This window comes from Caretta caretta, chromosome 10 (assembly GCF_965140235.1).
Source record: "Caretta caretta isolate rCarCar2 chromosome 10, rCarCar1.hap1, whole genome shotgun sequence".
In the NCBI taxonomy this organism is placed as follows: domain Eukaryota; kingdom Metazoa; phylum Chordata; order Testudines; family Cheloniidae; genus Caretta; species Caretta caretta.
Genome location: NC_134215.1, coordinates 22,043,731 through 22,066,034, shown reverse-complemented (window position 1 = coordinate 22,066,034; position 22,304 = coordinate 22,043,731). Strand labels below are relative to the sequence as shown.

Below are 22,304 nucleotides of genomic sequence, written 5' to 3'. Positions count from 1 at the left end.
TTATGCTCAAATAAATTGGTTAGTCTCCAAGGTGCCACAAGTACTCCTTTTCTTTTTGCGAATACAGAATAACATGGCTGTTACTCTGAAACCCTACTTTATTGCAGATTAACTTTCAGTAAATCATAGCCTAATCTTGCATGTGAGAAGTCAAGCAGTCATGCAAGTCAAGACTATTGCACTAGGCTCAAGAGGGCAGAGAGTTAGCACTGTGTTCAATTTTAACTTTTGCATTTCTTGATATTGCATTTAAGTTTGTATCCTCTATGCTATAATAAATGCAAGTTTTTGTATTTTATCAATTTATCCAGAGTGTACAATTTACATGGAGCTATTTCCATCATCTCTCTTCCTCACTCCCTGCCATGTTCAAGATATATCCAAGTGTTGTTTTCTTGATGACATATTTGAAGTGTCATTAGCATTAGAAAACTTGAAGCAGAATGATCCTAATTTCCTAATCGTGTTTCCTGTACCTGTCCTAACAATATGTTTCTGAATAATCTGCCCAACAGCAGGGTTAGGCTTCAGGATGAGAGTAAAGAATAAACTCTTCAGAAGGAGCATACGAGTATGAAAACAGAGGAATTTTGTTGAGAGAGAATTTAGCAAACTCCCTTTGGATGTACAGCCAACATGAAATGTTTTATACATACCTAGTATTAAACCTCCCCTACACCACCCAAGAAGAATAACCACAAGACTAAATGGGAAGTCTCTAAAGCAGGGTACAATATATGTAATTGATTACTGATGTATTGATAAATTGTTAAGGGGGTTTAACATCCACTGGAGAAATAAAATTATATATTTTTTTTTAAAGAAGGGTAAATTACAGTCTACATGTTTTTGTATTTTTAAACTGAAAAAGAGACAGATTAGGAATCAGATAGAGGAAAACTAAATAAAGCCATTAATTGATTTTCTGGGTTAACTTCCAAAATACCTCAACAATGAACATTTTGTTTTTGGTTTTGATTTTTTAAAGAGCTAAAATTAGAGCAACTGCATTCTGTTATTACCAAGTCAACTTGCCTCAAGGGATTCCCAGGCCTGCTTGCCTTGTAGATTTCCAGCTGCCGAACAAAAGTTAGTTCTGCATCATATAGCACTACATATCTTGGTTCCACTTCATGCAATACCCGAGTGAGAGCATAGGGGTCACTACAACCCTGCAAAGGATGAAGAATAGTTAGCGGGGTTTTGAAGATACCATAATAAGCATCTGATGCTAAGTTTAGATGGAAATCTTCAGGTTTGGTTTCTTCTATATTGATTTCTTCACTGCTGCTTGATTCCTTATAGCCCTCCATCTCCTCTCCTATGTTTTCCTCCTCTGTTTTTCCCATCATTTGGGTTAGAGTCAAGTCTTGTTTCTTCATGATTTTGTTTTGTTTTGAGGAGACATGTACTTTGGCTTTTTTGGTTTGAGGTCCTTTGGCCGATCTGGCATTTCCTTTGGACTTGACAGCTTTTCTATCCTTAATCCATGCTTCTCCAGCTCTTTCATCCTTCCCAAAACTTTTGTTATAGAGCCTCATTAAAAGTGCCTCTGCTCCAGCAATAATATACTCTCTCAGTTGTGCACAAGTTCGGTCATCACTGGCACAAATAAGCACTTGCCCTGCAGTCAAGAAATAATATTATGTTTATAACTTGTTACACTGGACTTTTTTATATCCAATTACAAGAATCCTCTTGGGCAGAGATATAAATTGTTTTAAAATGATCTCAGGAGTACACTTGCCAAATGTCTTTACACTTTTTACTAGTAGTTGCTCTGGAATTTTGGGGACAGTCTAAATTACATGATTTTTTGTTCTGAACTGAACAAAAATCAAAGCACAGAAAGTCAATGAAAGTTCATGGTTCTTTACTCCTAAACTGTCAGAATCAGAAATATTTTTCTTCTGACCAATTGAAATGAGACAGATGTAGCATATATTGTAACTTTTTTTTTGCACCACGGAATGAAATGAAAAACAACACATTAACTGAACCTGTTCTAATTTTCAACCGTTTCCATCTGCATTAATGAGCCCAGAACATACAAAAGCGCATAATGCTATTGCTGTTTGAAGTCTTTGACTGACTCTCTTTTTGCAGACTGAAGCTTCCTCACAAGCTGGTTCAGGTGGACTCCGACCTCAAAAGAGGGGGGGGGGCAGCTGATGCTACCCTAAGAGGGGAGAAAAGAGCATTTGTGCCCCCTCATTGTCTCCCAATAGAATCTGGTACAGTTTAGGGGAAGAATACCCTGACAAAGAGGCGAGACAGTAAAGGAGCTAGTCAGAAGCAACTATTGCCATCCCCACAATCCAGCACCTACAGCACTTGGAGTGTAGAGGGGTGCCAAGTAAGGTGTCGCACTCTCACACTGGTCCAAGCTTCACAAGATGGAATGAGTTGTACCTCAACTCCACCAGATTTTAAACCCACTTCAAGATCATGGTGTCCTCCCAAACCTAGAAAGGTAGCTATACTCCTAGGAAGTGCAAGTGGGTCACACTCTTGTGTAGCTCCTGTGGCTTATTTATTGAAGGGGAGCTCTACTTGTCTAGTGTTTAAAAGTTCTGTAGAACTTCCTCTTCAGAAGGCTGGAGTATGTACAACCACCACAGGCTTACAAATAAGGTATACTAATTGTCATGGTAATTGACATGACCATGTAACAATAGACAAATACAGTTATTTAAAAGTTTCTAGTTGTTTTCATGGTGGTACTATGGGGGCAGAGTTAAGGGTGCTTGGGTGTCCTTAACTGAGTACTGGCATCACTTGAATGTTTGGATCTGGATTTTTTTAGGATAAAGTGGAAAATTAATGTTGAATTTCCAGGATAATGTTTGTCTCTTTTTATTTTTTTTATTGAGAAAGCTATTCTCAAGGATTTTTGGGATGAAGTTAGAGTCATTAATCCCTAAATACAGGTTAATTAAGTGCTTTGTTTGGGAAAAGTTATTTTCCATGTATGGCTTAATCCTATATCCTCTACTTCACACTTAGCAATAAAGAGGAGAGGAATGATTTCACCTCAGGAACCTGTGTCAGGACCAGTTTTTATTAGCTGTACCCTCTTTGAAATATAGATATGCTTGTATTCAAGAGACTTAATTAACTTTGCAGAGACTACACACCTATTTCATCCCTTCATTGATATTTCACTATATACAAACTATTAGAGGGGTCTAAGCAAAGAGTCAGCCTATCCAGGAAATATCTTAATCTAGGTAGATTATGGGTGGGATTTATAAAAGCACATGTTCCATTAAAACTCAATGGACCTTGTGCTGCTAAATCACTTGGGTTATGTCTATATGACAGACTTCTACTAATATAACTGTGTCATTCAGGGGCTCAAAGAGGTGTGAGCCCTAACCCGACTTTCGCCAGCACAGCTATGTCATAGCATAGAGGCAATTATACCAGCAAAACTGTGCTTTTACCAGGATAGCTTTTTTCCACTTGGGCAGGCGTTTATACTATATCATTACAAACCACTCCTTTGCTGGTATAGCAGTATCCACACTACGACCAATTTACTGGTATAGTATATCAGCATTCCTATCCTGGCAAAACACTCCTTCAGTAGACACATCTGCAATGGTGCTACCTCTAGAATCTAGTTGACTAGGAATATAGGCTCCTAATCCGTTTCACTTCACAGATGTCTCTAATCAGAAACCATAAGAGATGAGTGAAGGTGGTGGTGATGGGAGGAGAAGACAGTCGTGGTAAAAATATTAATAGTCTGTACTGTTTTATCCACTTGACTACCATATCTATGTTTGGTTGGCTTAAGAGATATTTTTTTAAGGCAGGCATGCTCCCAACTTGTAGGTATTTCCACAAGTTAGAGTCCCTGTGTGCATTCTCAGACTCCTCCAGGTGATACTACATAGGGTTGCTCCTTAAAGTACTGTGTGGCAAAAAGGAGTGGAAAAGGGCCTCACAGGGAGCAGAGAGCATCCCTACCAGGTCAAACAAGGCAGAAGAAAGGAAAGATCGGGGGAAGCCATCAGGGCTAGTGGGGCATGGGGAAAAGAGGCATATCAGAAAGGAAACAAGAATAAGAAAATGGACAGTGAAAAGATAAGATGGTGGCAACCATGGCACCAGGAGACAGAGTGGGAGAGAGCTAGAATACCCACGAGCCAATCATAAAGGAATAGTCAACACAAAATGTTGGTTGCAACACTGATTTTAAGTTATGGACTTTCATGTGTTAATGTGTTCAAAAGCACATTTCAAGCTCATAAATTTACAGTGCTTTCAAAAGCTCAGGCCTTTTTATTTTACACAGAACTTCTCTCTCAAATTCATAAATATTACACATCTAGTACTTTGGTATGATATATTTCAGAAACATGATTTCAGTTCTGTTCTCTTAAAAGAAAGATTAACCAAATGAGAAACATTTAGTACTCTCTCACCTGGCCCACCAAGATCCTCACTGTTCTTGTTCTCGTTCTCAGATTCAATCTCTTTCAATACTTCTCTTAAGGCCTCCCACTTTGGGTTGCTTTCTAAGACCAATTCCCTTTTCAGTTCTGAAATACAATAAAGGAGAATTAATTTAATATAGCAGCTTTCACAGTCAACATACTCCTAAGAGCTTCAAAATAATGGGTTAGATGCTGATAATGTAATGGCTCTTGGCAAATTCAACAACAGCCCACATTTGCAACTTGTTATGCTGGGGAAGGGAGGAAGGCAATAGCTATCACATAAACCTATTTATAGATAGGGACAAATGGTATTTTGAAGCAAAGATAAACATTCATATTTTACTTGTTTAATTTAAAAACTCTTAATTATAAGATTGTTTTTATAACTGTGACTATACACACACTTATATAAAATGAAAATAACATCAGACTAATATTAAACTAAACACTCTAGTGGCTCAAGAACAATTCTACAGGACCTCCACCGGTGACCTGCTGTGCAACCTGGGCAAGTCACTTTACCTCTCTGTACCTTTGCTTCCCCTCCTATTCTTTGTCTTGTCTATTGTAAGCTCTCTGGAGCTAGGACTATATCTCAATGTGTTAGACAGCACCTAGCACAACAGGGTCCTGATCTCAGTTGGGGTATCTAGGAGATACTGTAATACAAATGTACAGAACATTAGAAACAGCATAGTTTTGTAAACTGAACTAACAAACCAGTGAATTCATGCCTTCTTTCTAAAGTTATGAGCCCATCTTTTTAAGTGTACCAGACTAAGAACTTTTGATTTATATTTTGGATTTATAATTAGCAACAGCAGATAGTCCTGCATGGAGTAAATTCACACTTCTAGGTAGTCGGCGTGTGCTTTGCCCCTAGAACTCCTTACAAACCACTAATGGTACCTAACACCCATATAAGGCTTTGCAGTAGTACATCACAAAATACTTTAAAAAGAGGCTAAAGCACCACTATCCCCCTTTTACAGATGGGAATCTGACATTTAGAGATGAAGTAACTTGGCTGAAGATTTTTTGAAGGGATCTTTTAGTAAACATACTTCAGAATAAAGACAAATTCACTGAATCTGAGTTTTTGGTCCACAAAGAAGTCAGCGTTAGAAATGCTCACAATACCTTTTCCCTCTTTAATATCCATTTTTTCAGATACTTTGCTTTTCTTACTTATTTTGTCATCTGAAATGCGATAAACTCTCGCTCGAGCATTTACAAACATTGAAGTACTAGAGTCAAGAAATAGCCATCCTAAAGGTGGAGGAAGACAATATTAATAGTCAATTAGGTATTTGCAACATGCCCACTTCAACCCCCTCAAAAAAAAGAAAGCCCCAAATCTTCCATCTGAAACAGTTGTCCTACATGCTTGTTATATAATTACTGCTTTGCAAGATACACAAATGCAAGTTTCTGATATTTTATACATTAAGTAACAGCAGTTAAGTGGGAGGGTGAAAGCATTAACTGTCAATAAAACCTCCATCCTTATGGCTAAGTACATAAGCTTAATTAGAAACCTTAGTATGGCTAGTACGGGTTTTTGATTATTCAAAAAAATAAAAAATAAAAAATCAAGGTTTCACTCATGTATTCACTTCTAGAATGTTATTCACCTCATACCTGAATTCTGACCAAATGCTTTTTCAGTTGCTCTCAATGACTCCACAAGGTTAAGAAAGGTGACACAATCATACTGAGTTAGATACTGTAGCAAAGTACGTAATATCTTCAAATCCTGAACCAAAGATTTGGTCTTAGCTCCAAGTTGGTGCCAAAGAGGATCTAAATAGTGACGAATTGTCTAGAAATATAATTGGAAAGTTAAGTGTTGCAAACACAATGCATCAGTAGAGCCTCATGAAACTTTTTAAAAAATTATTTTGTTTTATTTTTCAGGAATTTCTTGTTCATTCTTCCCTCCCCTCCTCCCCCACAGCTTGAGGCCATGGGGAGGGTGTATGGTTCAGCCCCCCAGGGGTGTGGGAGGCCCTGGAGTGTGTTTGGTTCTTGCCCCAGGAGGGAGGGGAGACCCTGGGGATATGCGTGTTGATTCCTGCCTCTGTGGTGTAGAGACCCTTGAGGGGGTGGTTGTAGAGCAAGCCTATCCCCCCCTCACCCTGGAACAGTGGTACCTCTATTGTGGGGATCGGACTGGCATCCTGCTCCAGGTGTTGCTACCTGAAAAACGGGATAGCAGCACCACTCACTCAAATTTGGCATGACTGCCCTTTTGTCATGATGATAGAAGGGTGGCCAGGCCAAACCCAAGTGGTGCTGTGGACAAGCACACAAGGTCGCAATGCCTGGAGCCGGGAGCTGTGCTCAGCCCTACAGGACAGGAGCTGCCACTGCGGGGTAAATTTTTCATTTTATTTTGTTTTAATCTTTGTTTTATTTTGTGTTATTTCACATGGCGAGCGGGGGAGGTCCCGGACGACTGGAAAAAGGCTAATGTAGTGCCCATCTTTAAAAAAGGGAAGAAGGAGGATCCGGGGAACTACAGGCCAGTCAGCCTCACCTCAGTCTCTGGAAAAATCATGGAGCAGGTCCTCAAGGAATCAATTCTGAAGCACTCAGAGGAGAGGAAAGTGATCAGGAACAGTCAGCATGGATTCACCAAGGGCAAGTCATTCCTGACTTATCTAATTGCCTTCTGTGACGAGATAACTGGCTCTGTGGATGAGGGGAAAGCAGTGGACGTGTTGTTCCTTGACTTTCGCAAAGCTTTTGACACGGTCTCCCACAGTATTCTTGCCAGCAAGTTAAAGAAGTATGGGCTGGATGAATGGACGATAAGGTGGATAGAAAGCTGGTTAGATTGTCGGGCTCAACGGGTAGTGATCAATGGCTCCATGTCTAGTTGGCAGCCGGTATCAAGTGGAGTGCCCCAAGGGTCGGTCCTGGGGTCAGTTTTGTTCTATATCTTCATAAATGATCTGGAGGATGGCGTGGATTGCACCCTCAGCAAGTTTGCAGAGGACACTAAACTGGGAGGAGAGGTAGATACACTGGAGGGTAGGGATAGGATACAGAGGGACCTAGACAAATTAGAGGACTGGGCCAAAAGAAATCTGATGAGGTTCAACAAGGACATGTGCAGAGTCCTGCACTTAGGACGGAAGAATCCCATGCACCGCTACAGATAGGGACCGAATGGCTAGGCAGCAGTTCTGAAGAAAAGGACCTAGGGGTTACAGTGGACAAGAAGCTGGATCTGAGTCAACAGTGTGCCCTTGTTGCCAAGAAGGACAATGGCATTTTGGGATGTATAAGTAGGGGCATAGCCAGCAGATCGAGGGACGTGATCGTTCCCCTCTAGTCGACATTGGTGAGGCCTCATCTGGAGTACTGTGTCCAGTTTTGGGCCCGACGCTACAAGGAGGATGTGAAAAAATTGGAAAACGTCCAGCGGAGAGCAACAAAAATGATTAGGAGGAGAGGCTGAGGGAACTGGGATTGTTTAGTCTGCGGAAGAGAAGAATGAGGGGGGATTTGATAGCTGCTTTCAACTACCTGAAAGGGGGTTCCAAAGAGGATGGATCTAGACTGTTCTCAGTGGTAACAGATGACAGAACGAGAAGCAATGGTCTCAAGTTGCAGTGGGGGAGGTTTAGGTTGGATATTAGGAAAAACTTTTTCACTAGGAGGGTGGTGAAGCACTGGAATGCGTTACCTAGGAGGTGGTGGAATCTCCTTCCTCTGAAGTTTTTAAGGTCAGGCTTGACAAAGCCCTGGCTGGGATGATTTAGTTGGGGATTGGTCCTGCTTTGAGCAGGGGGATGGACTAGATGACCTCCTGAGGTCCCTTATGTCCCTTCCAACCCTGGTATTCTATGATCTGCAAAAAACCACAGAGCGCTACACATCAGCCCCTTTTCTTTGTAAGAGATTTAGGGCCTGAATCAATGTCCACTGAATGTTTCTACTGACTTTCATTGAGATTAAACTAGCTAGAGATATAAAGGGTAACAAGAAAAAATTCTATAAATACATTAGAAGCAAGAGGAAGACCAAGGACAAGGTAGGCCCATTATTCAAGGGGAGGAGATGGGAGGAACAACAACGGAAAATGTAGAAAGGGCAGAAGTGCTAAATGACTTTTTTGTTTCTGTTTTCACCAAAAAATTTAGTAGCAATTGAGCATCTAACTTAATGAATGCCAGTGAAAATGAGGTACAATCAGAGGCTAAAATAGGGAAAGAACAAGTGGAAAATTACTTAGACAAGTTAGATGTTTTCAAGTCACCATGGCCTGATGAAATATATCCTAGAATACTAAGCGGCTGACTGAGGAAATCTGAGCCATTAGTGATTATCTTTGAAAAGTCATGGAAGATGGGTGAGTTTCCAGAGGACTGAAAAAGGCAAATATAGTGCCAATGTATAAAAAGGGGAATAAGGACAACCCAGGGAATTACAGACCAGTCAGCTTAACTTCAGGACCCGGAAAGATAAAGGAGCTAATATTTAAGCAGCAATCTGCAGACACCTAGAAGATAGTAAGATGATAAGTAACAGTCAGCATGGATTTGTCAAGAACAAATCATGTCAAACCAAATTAACAGCTTCTTTGACAGGGTAACAAGCTTTGTGGATAGAGGGGAAGAGGTAGCTGTCATATATCTTGTCTTTAGTAAGGCTTTTGATAAAGTCTTGCATGACCTTTTCTCATAAACAAATTAGGGAAATACAACCAAGATAAAGCTAGTATAAAATGGGTGCACAACTGGTTGGAAAACCATTCCTAGAGAGTAGTTATCAGTGGTTCACAATCAAGCTGGAAGGACATATCCAGTGGGGTCCTGTAGAGATCAGTTCTGGGTCCAGTTCTGTTCAATATCTTCATCAATGATTTAGATAATGGCATAAAGGGTACACCTATAAAATTTGCAGATGACAGCAAGCTGGGAGGGGTTGGAAGTGCTTTGGAGGGTAGGATTACAATTCAAAATGATCTGGACAAACTGGAGAAATGGTCTGAAGTAAATAGGATGGAATTCAATAAGGACAAATGCAAAGTACTCCACTTAGGAAGGGAAAATCAGTTGCACACATACAAAATGGGAAATGACTGCCTAGGAAGTAGTACTCTGGAAAGGGATCTGCGGGTCATAGTGGATCACAAGCTAAATATAAGTCAACACTAACAGTGTTGCAAAAAAAAGCAAACATCATTCTGGGCTGTATCAGCAGGAGTGTTGTAAGCAAGACACAAGAAGTAATTCTTCTGCTCTACTCCATGCTGATTAGGCCTTACTTGGGAGTATTGTGTCCAGTTCTGGGTGCCACATTTCAGGAAAGATGTGGACAAATTTGAGACAGTCTAGAGAAGAGCAACAAAAATGACTGAGATCTAGAAAACATAACTTATAAGGGAAGATTGAAAAGATTGGGTTTGTTTAGTCTGGGGAAGAGAAGACTGAGGGCGGAACATGAGAACAGTTTTCAAGTACATAAAAGGTTGTTACAAGGAAGAGGAGGGAGAAAAATTGCTCTCTTTAACCTCTGAGGATAGGACAAGAAGCAATGGGCTTATATTGCAGCAACAGCAATTCAGGTTGGACATTAGGAAAAACTTCCTAATTGTCAGTGTGGTTAAGCACTGGAATAAACTGCTGAGAGAGGTTCTGAAACCTCCATCATTGGAGATTTTTAAGAGCAAGTTAGACAGAGAGCTGTCAGGGATGGGCTAGATAATACTTAATCCTGTCTTGAGTGCCCGGGACTGGACTAGAAGATCTCTCAAGGTCCCTTCCACTCCTACAATTCTATGATTTTATAGGCATTGTATCAGGCCCACAGTGTGCAGGTACAGGTACCATTACAAGTGTACAGAACAAACACGTTATAACAAACACATTATAGTTACTTTGCCAAAAGTACCCAAATAAAAACGTATTTAATAGTTATAATATTTACAGTAAGTAAACCAGTATCTTGGAAATGTAGTGAAATATATGCGCTTTTATATAAAACATAACTGAACAATTAACAGATATCTGCCTCCTCAACTGCATTAAGTGTAGATTTTTCCTTGAAATAAACCACAGCTGCTGGGAGAAGGAAAGAGACAAACATACCTATTTAATTTCACTTGAGCTGCCCTGTGGCCTTAGTATTCAGTACACTTTATTCAGTGAAAGAAGAAAGCACCATAATATCATCTTATTCTCATAACAGACGAGCACCCTAGAGATGGGCAATTTTGGTATTTTTATAAAACAAAAACATTTTCTACAAAAAGCCAGAAAGCCTAATGTTAACATAAAAACAGAGATAATGAATGTAAGTAAACTGTGTCACAAAGTGAATGTTGAAGTATGTGGTTGTACTCTGCAAAAGTACATCAACCAAGTTGCAGCTTTACTACGAATGGCAATATAAAACATGGTTAATGACATACAGCAACTCGATACAAAACAAATACACCATGGTATATGCTGCTTTCCATGCATAGGAAGAGATCCTACTAAAAAGAACATGAGCATGCTGTCAAGAAAGAAATACTGTATACATTATCTCTTTAATATTAAGGACATATTCTGAGCAGAAACTGTACAGCCATCTTAAATCTTTAAAATGCTATTATGACACAGTGAGTAAGGTCATATATTTTATTGAACCAAATTCTGTTGGTAAGAAAGACAAGCTTTTGAGCTCTTCCACCTTGTCTCTCTAATATCCTGGGACCAACACAACTACAACATGGCATACATTAGTACACAGTAACAGATGGTAATTATAAATCTTATTTTCCCATTCGATATAGCTAACTACAAAAAATAAGGAATTAAACATAATAAAGAAGACTAAGTAGCTAAGCTACATAGAAATAATTTAGCCTTTACAATGTTAAAAATTGCCCCATTATTATTATTATTTGTATTACCATAGCCATAGTTATGGAGCAGGACCCCACTGTGCTAAGTGCTGTACAAACATAGACCAAAAAGACGGTCCCTGCCCCAAAGAGATTACTATCTAATTTTACAGTGGCAACTACACACAATCAACACGACAGATTACTACAATTCTCAGTTTACAATGGCAATGAGCATGCTGAAGGTGAGGTTTCAAATTGCTTCTACTTATTTTTTGGAATTATAACAGTACATTATTGTACAGAATGCTAACTAGTAAAATGACCTGCATTCTTCACAGTTACATCATAGCAAACAAAAACAAAATTTACCTTGTCAAAAGGTTTTCCAATAGCATTTTCTAATGATAAGTCTTCTACTTCAAGAGCTGGGTTATAGCGTTTGAGTTCTCTCAGACACACATTCAGGATGTCCAGTATAGAGGTCTGGATAGTGAGCATGGCAGGGGTCATGGATACATGTATTTCCACCACTTCAGGTTTGTGTTTCTCTAAAAATGAATTCACCGCTATATGAAACCTAGGGAGAAAATAGCTTATGAAGATTTATATGAGCAGTACAGAACCCTTACAGCCTTAGTGCCACAATTATTTAATACATTCACATAAAATGAGGTTTAGAATCAGTGTAAGTTAAACCACTAAGCTAACTGAAAAGTGCACTGTGTTCTATAGAAATGAGGGTAGTTGCCAGTGTGTACGATCAGCCTCAAGAAACTATTTATGCTTTGATCACACCTGTATTAGTCCTTGTCAATTATCCATAGAATAACAAAGCTCATACACATAAGGAGATGGAGAATTACAATATTATATACTAGAACCCCATTTATCCGATCTAATTGGGACTGGGGCCAGATCAGATAATCAAAACTCCAGATAAACTGGAGAATGGGAAAATGCAATGCTGCAGCACCATCTATGGGCTACAGGAGCGATCACCCACTTATGACCCTGGAGTCCTGGTTGGTTGGGAAATACGGAGAGCTGGTTAAGGGTGAGTCAGATAAACGTGGTTGTATTGTATTCCACAGAATAACCATGGATGGGCCAAATCCTGCAGTCCAGTGGAAAGGAAAAATTCCATATAACAGGCAGAATAAGGTATCTAAATCCGGTGTAGCCCAAGAATCCACCAATAAATCCTGTAGACCCCCCAGCCCTCCATACAAGTATCAGGACCCCTTTATAATGCTCCTCTCGGCTATTCTATAGCCCATTACATACATGGGAATTAATGTTGATAATGGAGTACGACATGAGGAGCAGTAGCTCGTCTTGTCTGCTCCCTCTAAACTTAAGTGCTCATCTTCCTGACCCACAGAATCCCCAACTTGTACAGGGGATTTCATGATTTAGAAGCAAGAGAGCATTGTGCACATCCACTGTTCACCCTTTCCTACTCCAATTAAGCCCACTTTTGCTCCCTTCTACAACTAAAACAAAAGCTTCTGAAGATACTGCGTACAGTGGCATGTGACAGAACAAAGAAGGAAAAGGTGAGTGGGCTAAAGAAACAGTAAGTGGGGTACAAAAGATGACTTTCCTATCCAATGGAAAAAATTTTCCCTGCATTTTCGATGTTCATTGTCTCAACTGGAGTAAGACAAGAGATTTCAATCCTGTTCCGGGCTTTGCTCTAACTCACTATGAGACCTAAGGCAAATCAAACTCTGTGCCTTAGTTTCCATCAGTCAAATGCAGATATTCTTCAGACTTTATATACACATTTAAAAGAAGATCTTAGCTTTTGATTTAAACCGCGATGTTGAAGACATAAACCTATGAAAAACCACCACAATCCAAAAAATAAGACTCAATTAATAAAAATACATTGTGAAGTAGCAAGGCATCTTACCTTGGCCACAGATAAAGTTTCCGTACAAAGAGATTTCTCATCACTCTTTCCACATGACAAAAGCCAGTATCAAAGGCAATGGCATTGTCTGTAAAGGCTTTGATGAACCCTTTCTTGTTCTTCTGGCGAAAGAGTCGCAAGATAAATGCTTCCTGACAAGATTCAATGATTCTGTGTGCTTTGTATACCAAAATACCTGGCAGAATAAGAGGTTTTCAAGTTACACAAATGGGGAGAAAAAAAAAAGTTAAAATATTGGGTCTATTTTTTCCACAAGAATGCTTTATTCTTTTAATGTTTTGCCAATTAAACAGCAATAGGAATTTAAATCTTCTGTCATATTGCTGCAAATATGGAATCATGTAGGACCAGTCGAAACAGTTCTCAAGCCCCACAGAACACCCCCCTCCTCCTGAACACTATAGCTGTGTTAATGAGGCATCTTTAGACAAAAAATACTTCTACTTAAATGGAAAGGAGACAAAAAAGGAAAACAATAGGGCTTAATTTGGATTCTTAGTTGCATTAGAAAATTCTAGAAGTTATCCTAAGAATTTAAAATGTTGGTAAAATTAGAAGTTAACACAGTATTATCACACTGCAGTGTAGGGATTTTAAAGATCACATTATTAATTTATCTACAAAAAGGTTGTAACCTACAGAACTGAAACACCTGATGACATTTTGTTCATAATGAAAGAACCCCTCAAGACATTTCTTTAGCATATTTTTTATGATTTTCATAGATTTTTAATGGCAGAAGGAATCACTATGATTCTAGTCTGTTTCCTGCAAAATATAGGCCATAGAATTTTACCAAGGCAATGTCTACGTGAAGTGAGCTGTAGCTCACGAAAGCTTATGCTCAAATAAATTTGTTAGTCTCTCAGGTGCCACAAGTACTCCTTTTCTTTTTGTGAATACAGACTAACACGGCTGCTACTCTGAAACCAAAAAAGGTGTATTTCTAACAATTGTTAAAATGCTAGGGTAGACAAGGCAAGTTGTACTTTTAACATGTATTAGGTGGTTGAGGTAAACCATGCGGATGAGCCTAGGGATTACCTCACCCAGATAAAACTAGTTGAAACTACAGTTTGCCTTGTCTGCACTAGAATTTAAACCCATTATTTAACACACATTAAAAAGTATTTTTTCCTAGCGAAGACAGGCTGGTTAAGCTACAGCATCTCTTTTAGAAAGACATCTAAATCTTGGTTTAAGGACTTCAAACTCCAGTGAATCCATCATATCCCTAGGTAAGTTGTTCTAATGATTAATCACCTTCCTGTTAAAAAAATTGCATCTTTATTTCTAGTCTGAGTTTGACTAGCTTCAGCTTCCAGCCATTGATCATGTTATGCCTTTGTACGATTACATTAAGTTTTCACACTTCTAATAATTCTTCTAGTACTTTTCTGAACTCCTTCCAATTTTTCAACTTCCTTTGCAAAGTGTGGGCCCCAGAACTGACAGTATTTTAGTAACAGTCTCACTAATGTTGTACATAACAGTGATTACACCACTCACCTACTTTTATTCCATATTCCTCTGCTTAAATATGCAAGGATCACATTTACTCTCTTCTATTACCATGTCGCATTGGAAGCTTATGTTCAGTTGGTTATCCACCATGATCCTGAATTCTTTTTGAGTCACTGCATTTCAAAATAGAGTGCCCCCAATCTTATAAGTGTGACCTACATTCTTGGTTCCTGAATATGTGACTTTGCATTTAGCTATATTAAAATGCATGGGCTCATTTGAACAACATCTTACACTGTGATCCAGATCACCCTGCAGATCTGACTTGTGCTCATTATTTACCACTCCACCAATTTGTGTTATTTGCAAACTTTATCAGTAATGATTTTATATTTTCTTTCAGCTCATTAATAAAGATACTGAATAGCACTGGGCCAAGAACCCGTAGGACCCCACTAGAAATGCTCCCACAGGATGTGCACTTACAATTAATTTGATATCAATTGGCCAGTTTCTAATGAATTTAATATATGCTACTATGATTTAAAGACAACTACATTCCTATAAACTGCTTAAAAATACTTATCTGTTTCATTGTTCAAGCAATGCTGATTATATACCATCCATTACTAATGTGTGAATTCGTAATAAAATCTCTTGTTCTCTAGCAATTAAGAATATAAGCCATACTTTTACAACAGGAGGGGACTCTACCCTGGGGAACAGTGACTCTGAAAGAGACTTGGGGGCATGGGGATAATCAGCTGAACACGAGCCCCCAAGTGTGCTGCTGTGGCCAAAAAGGGCTAATGCAATCCTTGGATCGGTATACAAGGGAATAATGAGTAGGGAGGTTATTTTACCTCTGTATTTGGCACTGGTGCAACCACTGCCAGAACTCTGTGTCCAGTTCTGGTGCCCACAATTCAAGGATGTTGATAAACTGGAGAGGGGTCAGAGAAGAGCCACAAGAACGATTAAAGGATTGTAAAACATGCCTTCTAGTAAAAGATGCAAGGAGTTCAATCTGTTTAGCTTATCAAAGAGAAGGACAAGAGGTGACTTGATCACAGTCTAGCAATACCTCCATGGGGAACAGAAATTTGAAAATAGAGGGCGTCATTGTTCCTGAAGAAACTGCACCTCTGACCCTCTCCTTAAAGGCACCTGCTTAAGACTCAGACCTCGAGCTGTCACCTTTCTTGGAGCAAACTGTTGTGACTCTCTCCTTCTAGATTGGGTATTTAGGCTACAATTCCTCCTTCATTTCATTACAATTATTCCAGCAGGTCTGAGTTTAGTTCAGCACTTGCAACTCTTCTCTCTCTCAGGGGCAATGACGGGTTTAACCAGTGACAGGCAGCTTTTGTAAAGCAAAGTATTATTTATTCAGAACAAAAGCATTACAGAGAAAAATAGATCTTAAAAACAATAAACTATTTACATGCAGCCCTTAGCTTAGCTGGCAGTCATCTATTTTCCATATGAAGACCATGGCAGGTTTAAGTCTTTAAGGCCCTTTCCACAGGGCCTGTTTCTTGTCATCACAGCACCATGCCAGTTCTTGGATTGGGTAAGAGTGAACCCTGTCTCCATGTCAGGGTGGTCACATTATACATTTCTCACGTCTTTGTTTGCCAGGCTTCTTCAATCAGGTCAAACTAGAATATGCAATTTCCCTCGGGGTAGGGTGCGAGAGACTCCTCCAGACTTCTTAATGTGCCTAGGGATTTACATTTATTACCCCTCCCTCACCACAAGTTACCAGTGATTTTAGTTCTTGCAGAAAACTCCTGTAACTCCCCCATGAGACCAGAATATAATCCAAACTCTTCAAAATACATATTATGTATACCAGCGGTTCTCAAACTGTTGGTCAAGACCCCAACTGGGTTGTGACCCCATTTTAATGGGGTTGCCAGGGCCAGCATTAGACTTGCTGGGACCCAGAGCTGAAGCTGAAGCCCAAGCTTTACCCCTACCCGGGGCAATGGGGCTCAGGTTGCAGCCCCCTTTCCCCTTTCGGGTGCCAACCCCCCTGGGGTCATGTAGTAACTTTATTGTCAGAAGGGAGGGTTGTGGTGCAATGAAGTTTGAGAACCCCTGATGTATACAGTTGATACAACAGTCTTTGAGTATCTCGTGTGTTCATAATATCTATCACAGAGGTTTCTTCAGTCTAGCAGACAAAGGTATATAACAAAATTCAGTAGCTGGAGGTTAAAGCTGGACAAGTCCAGACTAGAAATGAAGAGCAATTTTTTTAACAGAGAGAGTAATTAATCATTAGAACATATTACCAAGGGTTTTGCTGGATTCTCTTTCACTGGAAGTTTTAAAATCCCAATTGGATGTTTTCTCTAAAAGACTTTCTCTAGTTCAGCCATAGCTATGGGACTTGAAACAGGAATTAAATTCAGGTAAGTCCTCTGGCTTGTGTTATGCAGGACTTCAGACTAGATCTCAACTGTCCCTTCTGGCTTTATAATCTATGCTTAGATTGTAAAATGCAAGATTTTTTTTTTCATAAAAGAAATGGATACATTGTTTGCATGTCTAGAGATATCAGATACATTTAAAAAGGAATGAGAACTTCACAAACATATTTTTCTAGAATTATTCCATCCTTTCCATTATATCCAATACCATTTCTAATATTCCAAACAATGTGTACAGCAAGATATGAAACTATAATAGCTACGGTGACACTGACATCTTGTGGTAATAGCATCAAAATAAAAGACCAAGTTATAAATGACCCGCAAAGCATTTAAAAATTGGTTTGTGCCTTTTTTGCTATTTCTGTTTTATAGAAGGCCTAAAGAACCTCCCAACTCCCATCTTTATTCTTTCTTCAAACTAGAAATATCAAGAATGTCAAGATTCATCTACTCCGGTTTGCTGTAAAACCTCTTAAAGGTTCTAACATAGTGGGAACTCTCACATGTTTATTGAAGGGATGGAATATCTGTAACAGAGATTAACTTTCTCCAAAGTGTTCATTAATCAATTATGTTTAAGCGTTAACAAAATCCAGAATTTTATTGTCTGGCTAAAAATTCCTTTCCCTTCCAATTTTCAATTTTGGGGGTCTTGTGTAATTATTGTACTAGCTCTCCAATCACTAGTGTGTCTTCTAGGCTAGACAAGATCTAAAATTCTAATATTAATAAAACAAGTAGAAAAAACACACAACAACTTTCAAGTCTTTAATTTATATATAAAGCAGAATAAAACGCCACAAGCTTTTCACATCACCTTTAACACAGGCATTGTTACTGCAACTTTCACAAAGGCCTAATTCTTCAGCCCTTACACACATCAATTGGACTACCCATAAGTAAAGGTTGCAGAACTAATCCCTGTGTGTATAGGTGAAGTAAAAGGAATATAAATAGAAATTTTTTAGCTTACTTTCACTAAACTCTTACCAGTTATAAGATTTGAAGGAATTCTATCTGTCAAGAAATCCACCACAAGAATTCGACTTGTTGCGAAGAGGACACCACCTTGTGTGTAAACTTCATATCTACAGTTGCTTGTAATTTCATTGGTAACACGCCGAGGAAGATGGACAACTCCATCTGACCTCAGCTGATCAATAAAATACTCCTAAACCAAACACAGACACAGTATTTCACCAGGGTAATTGCTTTGATTAAACAGATGCAAAAAATTATAGATTTCTATATTCTTATTGATTTTTCGGGGGCTGCCATCAAAAATCTACAAAGTAGTAATCATGAGCCACGATTACCTATATATCTAGAGGCAACATATATTTTTCTGGTCAAGTATTATGGGTAACATTTTCAAAAGCATCCAAGGGACTTAAGACCCTAAGTCAAGGATTGGCAATCTTTGGCATGCGGCCCGCCAAGGTAAGCCCCCTGGCTGGCTGGGCTGGTTTGCTTACCTGTCGCGTCTGCAGGCTCAGCCAATCGCAGATCCCACTGGCTGCAGTTCGCCACTCCAGGCCATTGGGGGCTGCGGGAAGCGGTGTGGGCTGAGGTCTGCGCTGGCCGCCGCTTCCCACAGCCCCCATTGGCCTGGAACGGCAAACCCCGGCCAGTGGGAGCTGTGAGTGGCCAAAACTGTGGACACAGCAGGTAAACAAACCGGCCTGCCCATCCAGGGGGCTTACCCTGGCAGGCCATATGCCAAAGGTTGCCGATCCCTGTCCTAAGTCTTATTTTTAAAAGTAACTTAAATAATTAAAAGAGTGAAGGACTGTCTCTGTTCTGTTTGTACAGTGATTAGCACAATGGGGTCCTGATCCATGAGTAGGGCTACTATTACAATACAAAAAATATATTTCACCACATAGCTGCATTTCAGCAGAGAATAAAGTGACCTGTTTGTGTAGTCTATGTATCTGTTTTAAAAGTGTTTTAGGGTCCTTAGGATGAAAAGCCCTATATAAATAAGATCATATTCATATTATTCTGTGGTTATGTATTATATTACATTTGTCTGACGCCCTTCATCCTAAAGGATCTCAAAATTCTTAAAAATAGACACACAGATTGAGGCTTTGTCTATATTACCATTTTTGTTGGTCGGGGTGTGAAAAAAATCACACCCCTAACCAACATAAGTTTCACTGACAAAAGAATGGTGTGGACAGCACTATGTCAGCAGAAGAGGCTCTCCTCTGGACACAGCTAACGCCACTCGTTGGGGTGGTTTAATTATGCTGGCAGGAGTGCTCTCTCCTGAGGGCAAAGCACGACTACATAGGAGACCTTACAGCGGTACAGCTATCCCGCTGTAAGGTCCGTAGTGTAGACATAGCCTAAACCAGTGGTTTTCAATATTTTTTCATTTGCAGACCCCTAAAAATTTTGACTGGAGGTGTGGATGCCTTTGAAAATCTTAGACATAGTCTGCAGACCAGCAGAGGTTCGTGGACCACAGGTTGAAAACCACTGGACTAAACAAAAGGGTCACTTTATTTTACACTGAAATCCAACCATGTGGTGAAATGTAGTAATTAATTATTAACAATCAGCATCATTACACAACATAAAAGGATGGTAAGAAGAATATTTATTCAACTAAACTGAAGGGGAAATCTCCATAGGTAGAATGCAATTTAGAATTTGCCCAGTTTCCCAGGATTAACATATCTACTCTTGAAAAGTGCCAGATTTCCTCCCTCTCCCCACACACACCTTTGCCTTGTTTCAATGAAGTAAAAAGATAAAGTGACAGAAAAAAAAAATGTTCTACACATAAAAAAGGGAAGAGGTCAGAGAAGGCAAACTGTTCCTTAATTAAACTAAGTATTAGAGATTGGCAATTTTATTAATTTATTCAACAATTTTATACTCTTTCTGCTCATTAGTTATTCACAAATTTCCAATGTCCAAAAAACAGTTTATGCAAACATATTTTAGCATATGGACAGCTTGCTAATTATTCTGTGTTTCATGCTGTGTGACCAGTTACTTGGACCCTGATCTGATCCTGCAAACATTGACTTCAGTAGGACAATACTTACACTTAAAGTTAAGCATGTGCCTGAAACTATGCCATCACTAGAAATACTGCTGCTGTAGCACTAATCAGTGTTGCTCACGGCAGCTACAGGAGGAGTTCTCCCATCACTACAGTTAAACCACCTCCCCGAGAGGGTAGTCAGGTCAACAAAAGAATTCTTCAGTAGACCTAGGGCTATGCACACCAGAGGCTAGGTCAGTTTAACTACTTTGTTGAGGGGGTATGGATTTTTCATATCCCTGGATAACGTAGCTGTCGACCTAACTTTATAGTGTAAACCTGGCCTTGCTGGATTAGGACCTACACACTCGCTCTCCTGTTGGCATAGCACGTCTTCACCAGACGAACTGTAGCTGTGCTGATATAGTGCTGTCATGTAGACTTGCCCTCAGTATTGTTTCTGTTACTTGACTGGATCGCTCCCAAATTTACTAAGGGCTTTCAACACAGTGCACAGAAACATGCAGATATATACGTTCAACACTCTCCTTCCACCACCAAGTATTTGCTTATACAAAGGTTTACAGGTAGTTAGGTCAGGTTGCTAATAGTAAAGCAAACAAAGTTTTTATTTGACTGACTGTTCACTAGTACTTGGGTACAGTATTTGCCCAATTCCATTCAACATACATCTCCATCAATGAAACACAATCTTTAATAACCGCTGATCAAGACTTAAGTGCATTGGCAACTTCAGCAGCACCATATCTCCTACCATGCTGCTGAGGCATTGGTTCAGTACCAGCTCCTCAAGGCAACTCTCCATCACAACTAGTTCTAAAGGTACCAAGATGATTGATATACCCAGTCTGGAAAGTGGCCCCCACTTGAAACTTCTGAGGAAGAAGAATGAACTCTGAATATGAGGGAACAGTGGGTAGGTTTGGGGGGGAGAAATCGCACCCCAATTCTTTAAAGCGGGTAGGTCTGTATGTGAGGAAGGGATTTAAATTGCAACCCACTGGCACCGAGGGGATTTTGGGGACAGGAGTGCATATGTGTGTGTCAGGACGATCATATCCCACTCCCCCTGAAGGGAAGGGAGGAAAGATTCCCACCCCCGTGAGAGGTGGCTGGGGGCAGGTCGGGGAACTGACCCCCAAGGAGAGACCTGAGGGAGTGTCCTCCCGCCTGAAGAAGGCGCGTAGGCATCGACTCTCCCCACGCCCCGGAGAGCAGCCCCTCACCTCCTCGGCCGGGCTGGTGTTGAGCACCAGCACCAGACTGGCCGGCTCGCAATAGAGGCGGAGGAAGCGCAGCAGGATGCGGTCGATGCCCAGGCCGCGGGCGCAGATCACCAGCCCGTCTCGGTGGAAGAGATCCAGGAAAATCTGATTCTCGTGCTCCAGCAGCGCCGCCATAACCGGCCGGGCTGACAGACCAGCAGCCGTTGCGCACCCAGGAGAGCAGAGCATGCGCATTAGTAGCAGTGAAACCGCCGCCTTCAACCAAACGCCAGGCGACGGTTCCTCACGCTAGCTACGGGCGCCGAGCCGCTGCGCGAGCGCTAGCGCCTCCTGCAGGACACAAACGCCAAAGGGGAAGGAGCCGCTCGCGGGAAGAGAGGAGCGGCCCAGCTCTCCCGCACCGTGGGGAGTGTCCCGGGCCCCAAGGGTGTAACTCCCACCCCAGCCTGCTTCTTAGTAGGGGCAGGAGGTAACGCCGCAAAGCGCCAGCCGTGTTCATGTGCGAGCAGAAAGAGGGGGTGCACCCCCATCCCCAGGCCGTAGAGGAGAGGAAAGTGACTCACTCCCTCAAGCCTCCCTCGTGGGGTGGGGGAGCTGAGACCCCTCAGTCCTCTTTTTGCAGCGTTGCGATCCCTGATGTGCATAGATAAGCTATTACCAGCAGGACAGTGGGGTGGGAGGAGGTATTGTTTCATATTCTCTGTGTATATATAAAGTCTGCTGCAGTTTCCACAGTATGCATCCGATGAAGTGAGCTGTAGCTCACGAAAGCTCATGCTCAAATAAATTGGTTAGTCTCTAAGGTGCCACAAGTACTCCTTTTCTTTTTGCGAATACAGACTAACACGGCTGTTACTCTGAAACCTGACCTGCAGGAGACAGGTCCCAAGGGCATGATTGTTTTAAAGATGAAAACCTGGGTT

The 22,304-nt window shown here is 40.6% G+C and overlaps 1 protein-coding gene across 1 annotated transcript in view; it reads right to left on the bottom strand.

The window, feature by feature from the left end:
• Positions 1–21,607, bottom strand: part of ERCC4 (ERCC excision repair 4, endonuclease catalytic subunit) — a 31,184-nt gene extending 9,577 nt beyond the window's left edge. Inside the window, exons 1-8 of the mRNA XM_075132764.1 lie at positions 21,382–21,607; positions 18,124–18,304; positions 13,208–13,403; positions 11,662–11,869; positions 6,090–6,270; positions 5,589–5,717; positions 4,434–4,550; positions 1,036–1,624 (exon numbers count right to left, since the gene is read on the bottom strand). Of these exons, the coding sequence (XP_074988865.1) occupies positions 1,036–1,624; positions 4,434–4,550; positions 5,589–5,717; positions 6,090–6,270; positions 11,662–11,869; positions 13,208–13,403; positions 18,124–18,304; positions 21,382–21,555 (1,775 nt within the window). The 5' untranslated portion in view covers positions 21,556–21,607. The remainder of the gene's footprint in view (positions 1–1,035; positions 1,625–4,433; positions 4,551–5,588; positions 5,718–6,089; positions 6,271–11,661; positions 11,870–13,207; positions 13,404–18,123; positions 18,305–21,381) is intronic.
• Positions 21,608–22,304: the final 697 nt, after the last annotated feature.